Source organism: Eptatretus burgeri, chromosome 7 (assembly GCF_056783735.1).
Source record: "Eptatretus burgeri isolate ZD-2024b chromosome 7, Ebu_testis_v1, whole genome shotgun sequence".
Classification (NCBI taxonomy): Eukaryota; Metazoa; Chordata; class Myxini; order Myxiniformes; family Myxinidae; genus Eptatretus; species Eptatretus burgeri.
In genome coordinates this window covers 72,261,447-72,275,323 of record NC_140967.1, presented here as the reverse complement: position 1 = coordinate 72,275,323, position 13,877 = coordinate 72,261,447, and the positions used below count along the sequence as shown (strand labels likewise).

The 13,877-nt window shown below is 43.7% G+C and overlaps 1 protein-coding gene across 7 annotated transcripts in view; it reads right to left on the bottom strand.

Moving 5' to 3' along the window:
* LOC147023526 (uncharacterized) overlaps window positions 1-8,403 on the bottom strand; it is a 198,195-nt gene extending 189,792 nt beyond the window's left edge. For 2 of the 7 annotated variants that reach the window (XM_085889017.1, XM_085889020.1), the window contains exon 1: window positions 8,374-8,403. In XM_085889017.1, coding sequence (XP_085745143.1) covers window positions 8,374-8,388 — 15 coding nt within the window. In that variant the 5' untranslated portion in view covers window positions 8,389-8,403. Of the gene's footprint in view, window positions 1-8,065; window positions 8,243-8,373 lie in introns of those variants that run through there. The other 5 variants (XM_085889015.1, XM_085889016.1, XR_015060247.1 and 2 more) reach the window with 4 other exon arrangements.
* Window positions 8,404-13,877: the final 5,474 nt, after the last annotated feature.

Here is a 13,877-nt window from a genome sequence, read left to right as displayed (position 1 = left end):
CAATTAATATCCCACTTTGTTTGTGGGGTCAGCCGAGTGGGACTTTTTACCCAAATTTTTCACAAACAAGCCTGATGTTCAATTGGAGCAAATTTGGACAGAAACTTGGAATTTGACCAGGATGTCGGGGTTTAACTCACCAACTCGTCCCAAGAGACGGTGAGATCTTTCACCTTCACAAACTAATGCTAGCAGAAGGGACACCCAGCTTAACATCCATTCAAGGAACAGCACAATTTATAACAATACCCCCATCGGTTGAAGCAGCAATGTGAACGTTTATCATTAGGACCAGAATCAAACCCCCATCGAGACAGTTCAAAGGTAAGTACGCTACCTATGCAGAACTCTGTCAGAAAATGCAGATCAATCAACTACAACTTCACAAAATTGTACAGCCAGGTCAGCAACATCTGGTCATTTCATTTTGTGCAAGAAAATGTGAAAACAACAAATCAATGAATTTCAGAGATTAAGAAAGCAAAGAAAACGAATGTGCGACATACAGTCGTCCCCAGTTTATGGTGGGGGTTACGTCCCAACCCCCCCCCTCCCCCCCCCCCGCGAAGTGTGAAAATTCGCGATGAATGGATGCCTCCCCAAAAAATGCCTATTTTTTTGTACTTTAAGCCCTAAAATACCCCCCACACACTGTTTAAACACATTTTAAACTCAATTAAACACATAAAGAAAACATTTGCAAGCATAAAAATGTACACAAAATAATAATAATGGAATAAAAAACAGTGAAAACACATTTTAAACTCAGTAACGTTGGAAAAACATTGTGATGGGCAGTTGCTCGCGTTGTTTCTTCATGGTGGTGAGGAGGGTTTTGTAGGTTTCCATTGCGCCATCAATAGCGTTCTTGAATTGCGACGCCCGAACCATAGAGGTATCCCATGCTTCAGCCATCCCCTGCAGTTATTTGGCCGTTCTCGCGATTGTTGCTAAGAGTTCTCGCGAGAGTGCGCCTCGTGGGCAGCAGCCAATCAGCGCCAAGGAGAAATTAATAGCGCGCTCTATGTCTTTGTCTCGTGCGTTGTGTGACTGGTCGAGCGCCACGCGTTATAATTTATTGCTTAAATAATTTATATTTTATATATTATTACCGCGATATACCGGGGGAATCCGCAGAAAACATTAGTTAGGTTCCAAGGGAAACCCATGATGAACCGGGGCGCGATAGGTGAACCACGATATAGTGAGGGACGACTGTATAGATGAAGATAAGGAAAACACTTCCTTGAGCCACTATGCCTATTTACTAATGCAAGGATTTCAAAGTTATCCTTTTCTTTGGCAGTAGGATCCATTTAATACACGACTTGCTTTTGGTGTGTGGTCCAGAAAAATACCAACCGACAATCAAACGAAAGACCTCTCACATGGCTGTGACATGGCAAGCATGTTGTTGTTGTTGTTGTTGTTGTTGTTGTTGTTGTTGTTGTTGTTGTTGTTGTTGTTCTCTGACAACACATCACAAACTGGGACAACATTAGTTTCTTTGCTTAAGCAGTCATCAGGGATGTGTTCAGATTAAGTATGAAAAGATGTGGGGAAACAGTGGGTGGTAGAAAAACAGGAGGGGGTTGGTAGGGAAAGGGGATAGGGGTACAACTAAGAAACAAAAAAGAAAGGATAAGGAGGAAAATAAAATGTTGGACCATCTGATATGATAGTGTTACAGATCTGGCAGCAATATGCACACAGACAGCAGTCCCCGCAGTTCAGTTATTTTGATAAGTATGCGTTTACAGTTTGGGCCCCATCCCCTATGTCTAACGGGAATTTCATGTGTGCGCTGCGGGTTTCTTTTATAGTCAGGTTTTATACATCTTTAAATCTTCTCCCAAACAAATCAAACCTTCGCACCACCGACTCCATTGCCCACGTGTTTTTGGCTAAAGGCGTGGGTGGAGCCTCCATCGCATCAGATCGAGGCTCCGCTCCGAGGAAGGGCATGGAGCGTTCCTTCCAGCAAATGGGCGAAGGGCGAGCAGGGCCGAGGCGCTCTGGCCAATGGGAGGCCAGAGTGCCGGAAACTACTACACAGCCTCTTTGGGGGGGCAGGCCTCCGAGACGCCCCGTCCAATCAGGAGGCTGATCACCTAAGGGCCAACTCCACCCCAGCCAGATGAAGTGTTCACCCCGTGAGAAGGTCTGGAGAGGGTGTTAGAAAAGCAGAGTACTGCAGTCTTCGTGGCCACTTTTTGCTCTTGGTATGTGTCGAGCAGTCATCGTGGCCATTGCTTTTGATCTGTCATGGTCATCTGCGAACGTGGTCTACGGTCTTTTGTGGGGCTCCTTGTGGGAGCAGCCAGGATCATGGGCTCGGTGGATTCCGGGACGTGGGTTCGAGTTCCACCATGGTGGGTTGGAGTCTGGTGTGACCGCACAAGGCGGGAAGGTACCCAACCAGACCTTGGCCCTCAACTCAACTTCCCTCTCAAGCTGAAGGGTCCAATAAAGACCCGACGGGGTCCATTTCTTTTGGGTGTGTATGTGTGTAGCGTCAGTCTGTTGGGTAGAATTGTTTAAGCGTTTTCTTTTCATTGTACATTGCATTTTATTCGTGATTAAGTCTGCTCTGTGTCTCCCTCCCTTATAAATAAACCCTCTTGTTAAATGTTCCAGTTCGTTGCCTGTGTTTTCTTCCATTGACCCAACACGGTGCGGGCTTGAGAAATCGTGAGGCCGTCGGTGCCGTAAGTTGTCATTGGGTCCGACGGACTTTGGTAATTCCGCTCAGTTACACCGGACTGAGGTCGTTAGAGCGACCCGGTTCAACAGAGTCCGTTGAGGGTGTGACTTCACCGGTAATTTGACGTGGGTACTTAGGTATATTGAAATTTGGCTATTAACCGTACCCCACGCCGTCAGAGAATTGGTGATCACCGTCCTTAAGTGACCCGTGACCTTCGGACGACCTAAATTCCGGGTGTTCAGTGGGAGACGACACTACTGCTCCACCTCGCGGTCGCTCCTCGCCACCAAACCCCAGCCCACAACAATAGTGCAGAGGAGGCGCATTTACCTTTGAGCATTACGAGACTTTCAAAATGACGTATGAATGCCAACGAGGCTTTTTGCGCATGCACTGTGTGCGTGCGTTTTCAGTGACTGGGTTCGGCTCGGCAGTGACTTTAAACCTGCTGTCGCTAGCACGGAATGTGCAATTCAAATCGTCTTTTTAGCATAATTTTCACGATTTAGACAATTCAGGAAAGAGTGGCAATTTCATAATGCAGAAACAATATCCGTGGATGAGAGGTGTCAGGTTCTTACCATTTCCTGTTCGTACAAGTGAGTGGCAGGCAGTGGACATAACACGAACGCACACAATTTTTCTTATAGACCAAGAACCAACCAAAATTATACAGTCATGGCAAAAAATATTGGAACCTTTGCACTCTTTTCAAATAAGTCAGAATTTTCTCCAAAAAATAAGTTGAAATTGACAAAAGTATTTTTTTTCTCCACAATTCTTTATTTCACTGGAAATATTACAAAAGCTTTGTTTTTGATTCAGAACTTAATATATCCTTTTAAATAAGAAAACGAGAAGGGCACTCGGAAGAGCACATACCTTTGCCACGCAATGCCCGATCCATGAGAACATATGGAGCCCCATACATTTTTGACATATCATGCTATATATCGTTTTTGGTCATATCTCTCAATGGTGAAGAATCACTTTAAAGATTAGATAATTCTCATATCCAGATTTGGATTCAGATCTTCAACATAATCGAATCAATTCGTCCTTGTGACACACGCACGCACGCACACGTCCACCAAGTTTTATCCAAATCCATTCACAACTTTTTGAGATATCGTGTTATATATCGGTTTTGCACTGTAATATCTCTCAATGGTGAAGAATCACTTTAAAGTTTATCAGATCTGGATCCGGATTCAGATCTTCACCAATATTGAATCAATTCCTCCTTGTCACACACCAAACATGTCCACCAAGTTTCGTCCGAATCCATTCACAACTTTTTGATATATCGTGCTTTTCTTTTGTTTTTTTTTAAATCATTTTTGTCCCTATCTCTCAATGGTAAATAATCACTTTAAAAATTCTAGTCGGCGGATCCGGATCAGGATCTTCACCAAAATCTAATCGGTTCATCCTTGTCACACACCGAATCTATCCACAAAATTTCATCCGGATCCGTCAACAACTTTTGAGATATCCTGCACACAGACAAACAGACAGAAAAAGACAGAAAGGGGTGAAAGCATAAGGCCAAAAAAAAAAAATGTTGCATTGGCGTAACCCGCCCGACCCTAAAAATTCCGCCGACCCTACGTTTTTTTTTTTTTGTTTTTTTGCTATCGAAAAATTTTGCCGACCCTATTTTATTGCTATTTTTGTTGTTTTGCTATCGTTTTCAAGTATCTTGTTGATTGCGATCGCGATCGCAAAAACCCGGAAGTGTTTCGGACAGAACCCGCCGACAAAAGGGTGGTACTCGAGCCGGGGGAGATTTTGGGAGGGATTTATTAGGAAAAAAAAATAAAATAAAAATAAAAGATCCCGACCGACCTACCCTATTTTTCAGTGACCCGTTACGCCAATGCAATATTTTTTTTTTTTTTGGCCTAACCTCCTTCACCTTTGGTGGCAGAGGTAAATTATTTGGGAGTCAGATAAAACTTCATAAGCAGATCATTATATTAGAAATATAAATACATCACCTATATTGTTGTTGCGACTACCAAAAGTGGAGAGGTTGTGTGATACAGACTCATGTCACACACTGGACAGTCTAAAAATGAAAAAAAAAGTTCACAAGCACCAAAAACCTCACAAATCATTGAACATCAAATGTATCATGCAAACATTTGAAGTCACTCGAAATTGATGAATGGACTGGGAATTATTCAGGCAATGCAATTTTAGACCAATCATGCAATTTATTGCAAGGCATCCAGGTAACATGCACAGGTCTTGCTAAATACTCGTGACAATCAATTTCAGCTATTTTACCCGATTGGGATGTTTCATGATGACAATGTCATCAAGTATTGGCCTGCGTTGGAAGAGGCACGTCTTGTCCATTATTAGACGATTGGATAGAAAAAGGATTGTGTCTGCCCATCTCTTCCCTATCTTACCCCTTTGTGCATAGTCACCAAAATTAGTAAGCATAATTCACATCTTACAATCCTGCTTACAAGTTCTCAATTAAATTCAGACTCCGACATTTATTGCGTTCAGTCGTTGAAAGTAGGTTTACCACAGAGCGTTCGCCATGTCTGATTACGTCACGGCACTGCACGGTGCTTCTGGGATTGTTATTGTTTTACCGTCCTCCCATCCTACGAAATCGTGTGGCATCCCATTAACGCATCCTCGACGGATATATCGGCTAGTTATCATTATTACCTCCGCTACCGAAGGTGAAGGAGGTTATGTTTTCACCCACTTTCTGCCTGTTTGTGTGTTTCTTTGTTTGTGTACAGCATATCTCAAAAAGTTATGGATGGATACGGATGTAATTTTGTGCACATGTTTGGTGTGCGACAAGGACGAACCGATTAGATTTTTGTGAAGAACCGAATCTGGATCCGACTACTAGAATTTTTAAAGTGATTATTTACAATTGAGACAGGGCCAAAAATGTTTTTTTTTTAAATTACCCCCGTGTGGGGGTGACGGTTATCTCGATAATGTTTTTTACTTTCATAATCGATGAACCGTTGCCAGATATCTCCTAAAATGACAGACTAGATAGGTTTTGAAAATGGCGACTCTCACAACTTTCGTGACCTTGTGGCCTTGACCCTGACCTCGAATCCAGGAAAAAAATATGTTGTTGGGTATCACTCATCGACCTCTACCCACATACCAAATTTCATCAAGATCGGAAGTAAAAAGTTTTCTTTGTACCGGGAGGTGTTTATGACCATCTTCCAGGTTACGTGGTGGCCAAATGGGACGGAAATTCAAAAATCTGTCTGGTTAGATACAAGATAATATTTTTTACTATCATAATCAATAAACAGTTGCCGAATATCTTGTAGAATGGCAGACGAGATAGGTTTTGAAAATGGTGATTTTTATAACTTACGTGACCTCGTCCGTGACCTTGAACCTGGACAAAAGTTATATCGTTGTGCCACACTCATCGACCTCTACCCACATACTAAGTTTCATCAAGATCGGAAAGAAAATTTGTTGACGGACGGACGTACGGATGGACGGACATTTGTTCCGGCTTTATTAGGTCATCTCGGAAGAGATGACCTAACTAGAGTAATTTGACTGCGCGCAGTCGACGGGTATGCCTCCGCTGTCCTGCACAAACATTTGAGTATTGATATATTTGACCCTTGACCTTTATCAAATCTGGCCCAAAATCTAATCACTTAATTTCCCCGTCTTACTTTACCTTTTCACCAAGTTTGATGAAATTCTACAATTTGCTTCTTGAGTTATCGCGTAAACGAAAATCCAGCCGGACGGATGGACGACCCGGAAACACAATGCCTCCGGCACCCTCAATGCGGAGGCATAAAAACAAACAAACAAAAGAAAAGCACGATATGTCAAAAAGTTGTGGACGCATTTGGACGAAACTTGGTGGACATTTTAGGTGTTTGACAAGGAAGAATTGATTCAATTTTTGTGAAGATCCGAATCCGGATGCGAAAAATATCGTGATTCTTCACAATTGAGAGATGAGGCCAAACCGATGAATAGCAGGATATCTCAAAAAGTTGTGGACGGACTTGGACGAAGCTTGGTGGACAGGTTGGGTGTCTGACAAGGACAAAGCGATTCGATTTTTGGTGAAGATCCGAATCCGGATCTGGATACGAGAATTATTATTATTATTTTTTTTTTAAGTGATTCTTCACCATCGAGAGATCGGGCCAAAAACGATACACAGCACGATATTTCAAAGATGTATTGGGCCAGGTATGTTCTCACGGATCAGGAATTACGGGGAAGAGGTAAGCGCTCCACCGAGTGCCCTTCGAGTTCAGCAAGTCATACATCAGGTGCATCTGCATTCATTCCTTGCTCGTGTTCAAATGACTATCAAAAGGTTCAGTTCATTGGAATGCCTTCGATTCGTTTGGCCCTTCAGTGACTCCAGCCAATGAAAGTCAATCACAGAGATCACAGCGGAATTCCGCACGTCGAACACGTCACAAAGGTAAATACAGCATCACGATTCAACATTGGGCCCTCGTCCATCAAGGTGTTCTTCAAACCTGACTCCCAAAACATTTACAACACGTGCACACAAAGTACGCAAGCTCCTCAAGACGAAAAACAAAATTAATAACAATAATAAGTTTTGCAAAGCTTGCGAGCAATCGTCCCGACAACACGAGAGGAGTAGGCAGAGCCTCGGTTAAACAAACCAGGGTCAAGTTCACGCCGAGCATGCTGCACAAACAAGTGGTCAATGCCGGGCGCTGCGCCACCCACAGGTTACGTACAAGTGGCGCCGTACCCCGTTGGAACACGACCGTTCCCTTACACTCGTCATCATCATCATCATCATCCTGAACCGTGTGTTTATCCATCACGGAGAGACGCATCCACTGGGTGGAGAGTGTACGTCACGGACAGAGAGCGAAACTCCCCGATCCCGTACCACACGGTACGTGCTCTATTCAAATGATGGAGACCGAAACGCACAATCAAGGTGGAAAGACCGTTTACACAGCAGGTCGCCGATTTAAAGTGAATTCGAGACCTGTGTGCGAGAACTGCGATCACTTGGCGGTAGCGGGGAGGAGGGATGAGGGGCGGGGTGGCGCCGGTTCAGGCTCAACAGCTAAACTCCTCCGAAATAAATAATACAGGCGGCAGCACCACCGCTCGGGCCTTCCGTCCGAAGAAGTTACATGGCGGCAAGGCTTCTGAGCACCGTCAAGGCCGCACCCGTGACGGTGCTGGTAGGAGGAGGAAAATGAGGACGAAGAGGATGAGGAGGATGAGGAGGAGGAGGTGGGGGCGTTTCGGGGGGTACCTAGGCCCGACACTGCCTGATCGCACAACGATACAGCCAATAATTCCCGCACGACCGGTGCTCACCCCTTTGAGCCTTTTTATCAGGGCACTTTTATGTCCGCTCTTGGCTAGGCCACGTTGCTCGAGGGCAGCCTTAAGGTCGGTGACGCGAAGCACGTTCAACGGCTTCCCATCCAGACTAACGTCCTCCAGCTCCGCCATCTTGCCCGGCGGCAACTTGAAGGCGCAACTTCGGTGCTCAGCGCATCAGAGGGAAATTAAAAAAAAAAACCGTAAAAGCCCCACTGGAGGGCGCGCAGTACCCGGGCCCGAGGTTAAAATGTGTTTAAACTGCCATTGCCTTGCTTTCCATTCGGTTTCACAAACGTTACCTGAAAAATATTCATGAGGAAAAGGTCATGTTTTCCTGTTTTGTTGTGAGCTTCTTCTTCTTCACTTTCTTCTTCTTCTTCTTCTTCTTATTATTATTATTCCTCCTCTTCGTGGAGTTCATAAAAACTGTAACGGCACATATTGGCGGTATAGATTACATGGAATAAACAGCATAAGTATTCGCTTTAAAAATGTATTGGAGAATTTTTTTCTTGGTTTTTTTTTTTTTTGAGCCGTTCTCATTTAAATGGTGTCAAAAGGTTCAGTGTGCAGTGACAACAATAATATTGTGCATGGCGTTGCAATGACGGCCTTTTGACGTCGAGTGTGTGTTCCATGACCAATGAGCTGACGATCGCGAACCAAGCCAGCCGTTGTATTTGAACCGTTTCAATGGAGCGCTTGCTTGAGTGCTTAAGCCGCTTGGCGAGCGCACTGCAAGCTCACTGATTCTGGAACACACCCGAGATGTTGCTTCTCCCGACATGTTTTTTTTATTTATTCCTATGTAGCCTTTAGCTGCTTGGCTGCATCATTTTCTGGGGGCATGGCTGTAACGCTGATGCAATGACCCTGTTACCAGCGCGCTGATACTCATTTTTGCCGTCCTCACAAAAATGGCGGGCGCAGTCGACCCCACCTGGTGTTAATTCAGCATCTCAACAGGGACTTGAAGTGAGGACCCGAGGATCTGAAGCCAAGCACCATAACCGTTAAACCAACACAAGGCCTCTGAAATATGTCACGGATTATACGAATGATTTAACAGAACACAATGAAATACAGTACAAGCTCGGACACTCGGTCAAGCCAAGTAATGCCTGATCCACAAGAACATATCGGGCTCGATACATATTTTAAATATGCTATACAGTACTACAGCGTTTTTGGCCCTCTCAATGGTGAAAAAAAACATTCTACAAATTAAATAATTCTCGTATCCAGATGCGGATTCGGATCTTCACCAAAATCGAATCAATTTGTCCTTTCCACACACCCAACCTGTCCACCAAGTTTCGTCCGAATCCGTCCACAACTTTTTGAGATATTGTACTTTATATCGTTTTTGACCCAATCTCTCAATGATGAAGAATCGCTTTAAAAATTAAATAATTCTCATATCCAGATCCGGATGTGAATTTTCACCAAAAATGAATCAATTCGTCCTTGCCACACACCGAACCTGTCCACCAAGTTTTGTCCGAATCCGTCCACAACTTGTTGAGATATCGTGCTATATAACGTTTTTGGCCCTATCTCTCAATGGTGAAGAATCACTTTGAAAATACTAGTAGTCGGATCCTGATCCGGATCTTCACCAAAATCTAATCAGTTCGGCCTTGTCACCCAAAATTTCATCCAGCTCCATCCACAACTTTTTGAAATATCCTGCACCATAAAAACAAACAGACAAACTAACAAGCCGGTAGGCGACGAGGGATCCACTAGGATCGAAGCGCTGGATATGATGCTTTTCATTCTGACTGATCTACCGACGAAGATTCATTGCCAAGACGTATTGGTTCACATACAATTGTTCCTCTGCCTGGCAAGATTTTTCCTATTGCGTATTTTGCCAACTGGCACTCCTCACAGGACTACCATTTGAAAAATAAAACCTAAATCAAAAATCGGCTCGAGTAAAATTTTCTAAATATCTCGAAGTGTTTAATTCCGAAGATTCGTTTCTCCACATTCAAACCTGTATGACAAGTATTGAAAATAGTGAACGTAGGTCGAGAAAAAGTATTTTTCGAATTTTGCGTATTTCAGCCCCGACACTCTTGGTGATCGAATCTGGAAAAATGCTGCAGTTCAATTTTATAGTCGTTATTAAACTCTATCCATACACCGAATTTGAACGTTCTGCCATCGACGGTTTCCGAGGTCAAGGTCACTTAACATATTCCCTGGTTCAACACCTTTCCGCATTCGGAGGGCTGCCATTTGGAAACTATGAGAGATAGAGGAACGTTATGCTGTCGCGATAACTAGATGGGGATGCAAGGAATAGGCAGGAGTTGGTCCGGTCGCTCTACCTATCATAGAAGCCGTGCTACGTCAGTTACCGTTTGGGTTCTTAAAACGCAGTTTTTCGGCCACTGCATAGCAACGGGTGGTTGCTTAGCAACGAAACTCAAACGCGCACACTCCCAGCTCATATGGCACCTGTTCGCCAAGTTTCATCGAAATCGGTTTGCTGGTTTGTGCTGTGGAGCCTCGCGTTGCAGACACACACACACACACACACACACACACACACACACACACACACACACACACACACACGGAAAACCCGACAATAACGGATATCTCGCGAATCCCAACAAACAAGAAGAAGACGTCGTGCAGAACACGATATGTGCAAAATCCATAAAATAAATTTGACTTCAAAAATAATTGGTGGTTGAATTCAATGACCAAATATGCAACTCCTTTAATTATCAAGTGAATCAGATAAAAATGGACAATTTTAGAAATTCGGCCTACATTGTCCTTTTGGTCCATGTTGACCTCCAAAATAATTGGTGGTTGAATTAATTGACCGGAAATATAAATCCTCTTCAAATTTCAAGTCAATTGGATGAAAATTGAGGATTTTAGAAATACCACCTTCGTTGTTGACCTTTGGCCTGTGTTGACCTTATGACCTCAATAACAACAGGCTTCTTCCTTATGACAAACTATATCATGTGGTGAAGTTTCGTGAAGATCGGTTTAAAATTGTGACGACGATAAACCGACATACAAACAGACATACAAACAGACAGACCGAATAACAAGACGTCGTCGTGCCATGCACGATACTTGCAAAATCAATAAAACAAATTTGACCTCAAAACTAAATGATGGTTGAAATAAATGACCAAATATGCAAATCCTCTTCAAATTTCAAGTCAATCAGATGAAAATTGAGCATTTTAGAAATACCTCATTAGTCGTTGACCTTGGGCATGAGTTAACCTCAAAAATAATTGACTGCTTGAATTCAGTGACTTTAAATATAAATCCTCTTCAAATTTTAAGTCAATCAGATGAAAATTGAGGATTTTCCTGATGTGACAAATTATGTTTGATATTGTGTGGATCAAAATTTTGTTATTAGTTCTGGTAACACATATATAAGCAAAATCTCTTCTTTTTTTATTTAAAAGGTGTAACGGAGTGAAGTATATAATATCGTACATATGTGTAGTGATCATCTCCGTGTTGTACTTTTGGTTTAATCTTTGGTTATGCGTTTACTGTCATCTTGCACTCACCTTATGTTACCAGCCGACTCATTCATTCCCTATTTATGCTTTCAGGTGTAGCAGTGTGACAATGGCAAAAATGTACAAGGTGGTGGATCCTCTCCAGCCTGAGACATCAATACATTGTCTAACAACATAATGGAGCAAGTGTGCTCTGTGCCAGGAAGACACATCAGAAGTGCTTCGCTGCCCAGCTCAGTCCAGACGTGACACGCAGGGAGCAGGCTACATAATAATTGCTCACCTTCTTGTGGGTTTCAGTAGGATTGGTTGTTTGCCAATAGCAATAGATATATCACACCTTGATGACAGTGAGGGCATTGAGGCAACACTGGAACAGCACAAAGCCAAGTGGCACGACTCATGTAGACTTGAGTATAACAAAACCAAACTAAACCACGCAGAGAAGAGGAAGAGACTGATAGAAGATATTGCGGATGCTTCTAAGAAGTTCACCCGTCAGAGTTTTGGAGAGACAAGTCCTGACATTGAAACATGCTTCTTCTGTGGCAAACTTGCACCAGCTGGAGGGTCCTTGTGCAAAGTATCAACATTCGGGGTTGATGTCTATGTCCGACAATGTGCCCTCAAATTGCAGGACAAATGACTACTTTCCAAATTGAGTGCAGGAGACCTAATTGTACAAGACACCCAGTACCATGTGCAGTGCCTGGTCTCCTTGTACAATAGAGCAAGAGAAACAAAAACATCTGAAGAGTCTGATGTGGACACAGTGAACCATGGCATTGCATTTGCTGGACTGGTATCCTGTATTGAAGATGCTAGCAATGACAACAAGACTGAGTTGTTCTCCTTCCTGGCAATGAACGCAGCAGGCATCAACACCAACAAACAGGTCATCACCACATATCATACTGATGTTCTTTGCACAAATCGCCAAGATGTCCTGGGTGTGGCTCCATGCACCCATGAAGAGGCCAACGCTCGCATTCTACTCCACCTAGAAGATGCTGTTCAGCAAGGGCACAACAAAGTGTCAATACGCACTGTTGACATGGATGTTGTAGTTATGGCCGTAACATCAGCCCAGCACCTCAGCATCTCTGATCTGCGGGTTGCAAATGGTGCTGGGAAGAACTTCCAGTTCATTGCCACTCATGAGATAGCCAGAGCACTGGGTCCTGATCGGTGTGTTGCCTTGCCGATGTTCCACGCCTTCACTGGGTGTGACACAATGTTCTGTTTTGGAGGCAGAGGCAACAGGGCTGCATGGGACACCTGGAACACATAATCATGTCACCCCAGCATTCTGCGCCTTGGTTGCTTGGCCAAGCCCACAATCCACAGATGAATGGCTGCAGCCACTGGAGTGATTTGTGGTCCTGCTAAATGATCGCACCAGCAGCCAGGAGTGTGTCGACAAGGCAAGGAAACAGCTGTTCACTCAGAAAGGCAGAGCAATTAATTGTTTGCCTCCTGCACATGCTGCACTCATCCAGCACAACAAGAGGGATGCTTACAAGGCTGATCACTGCTAGGCCCAGATAATGATCGCGGCTCCAGAGCTTCTATCTACAAGTGAATGGGGGTGGAACAAGAAGGTTGAAGGAGACTGGGAAGTATGCTGGACAACCCCACCAGAAGCCATGCAAGCTTGTAGGGAACTCATACTTTGTGGCTGCAAGAAGGGCTGCACAGGACACTGCAAGTGCCGGAAGATTGCTCTGCAGTAGAATACTCTGTCTCTGTGATGGACTTTGCACTGACTGACTGACAGGTAACACAAGACATGAGATGTGAATTTGACACATTGAGCTGCAAAATGAAACATAACAAGTCCCTTTAATTTACGTGTGTTCATTCCTAGTGAGAAAGGCAATTGCTCCAGTGAAGTTGTCCCCACTTAAAATAAAAGTAATGCTTTACCACCCCGCAATAACAATATTTGCCATTATCTACCATTGCAGAGTTACATAAACCACTGATATGAGGTAGATAATAAAAATAAATCACCCTACAATGGACCTGATCTGCCATATCAAAGGTACTTTAGCAGCCGATGGTGGCCATCTTGGAAAATGGCCACCACCTTTGTCACAGGGCAAATCTGTGATAGCCCTGAAGTCAGAAATCTTGCTTAAGGTATATTCTAACAGTGTGGCAAATTTCATGCTTCTATTATCAAAGGCGCAATTTATTTACATATCTGCAGTACTACAAGGCTTGGGAAATATGTGTGTGAAGTTTCCCCTGGATCTGTCCAGTTAAGTCATTCTGGGGAAGGTTTT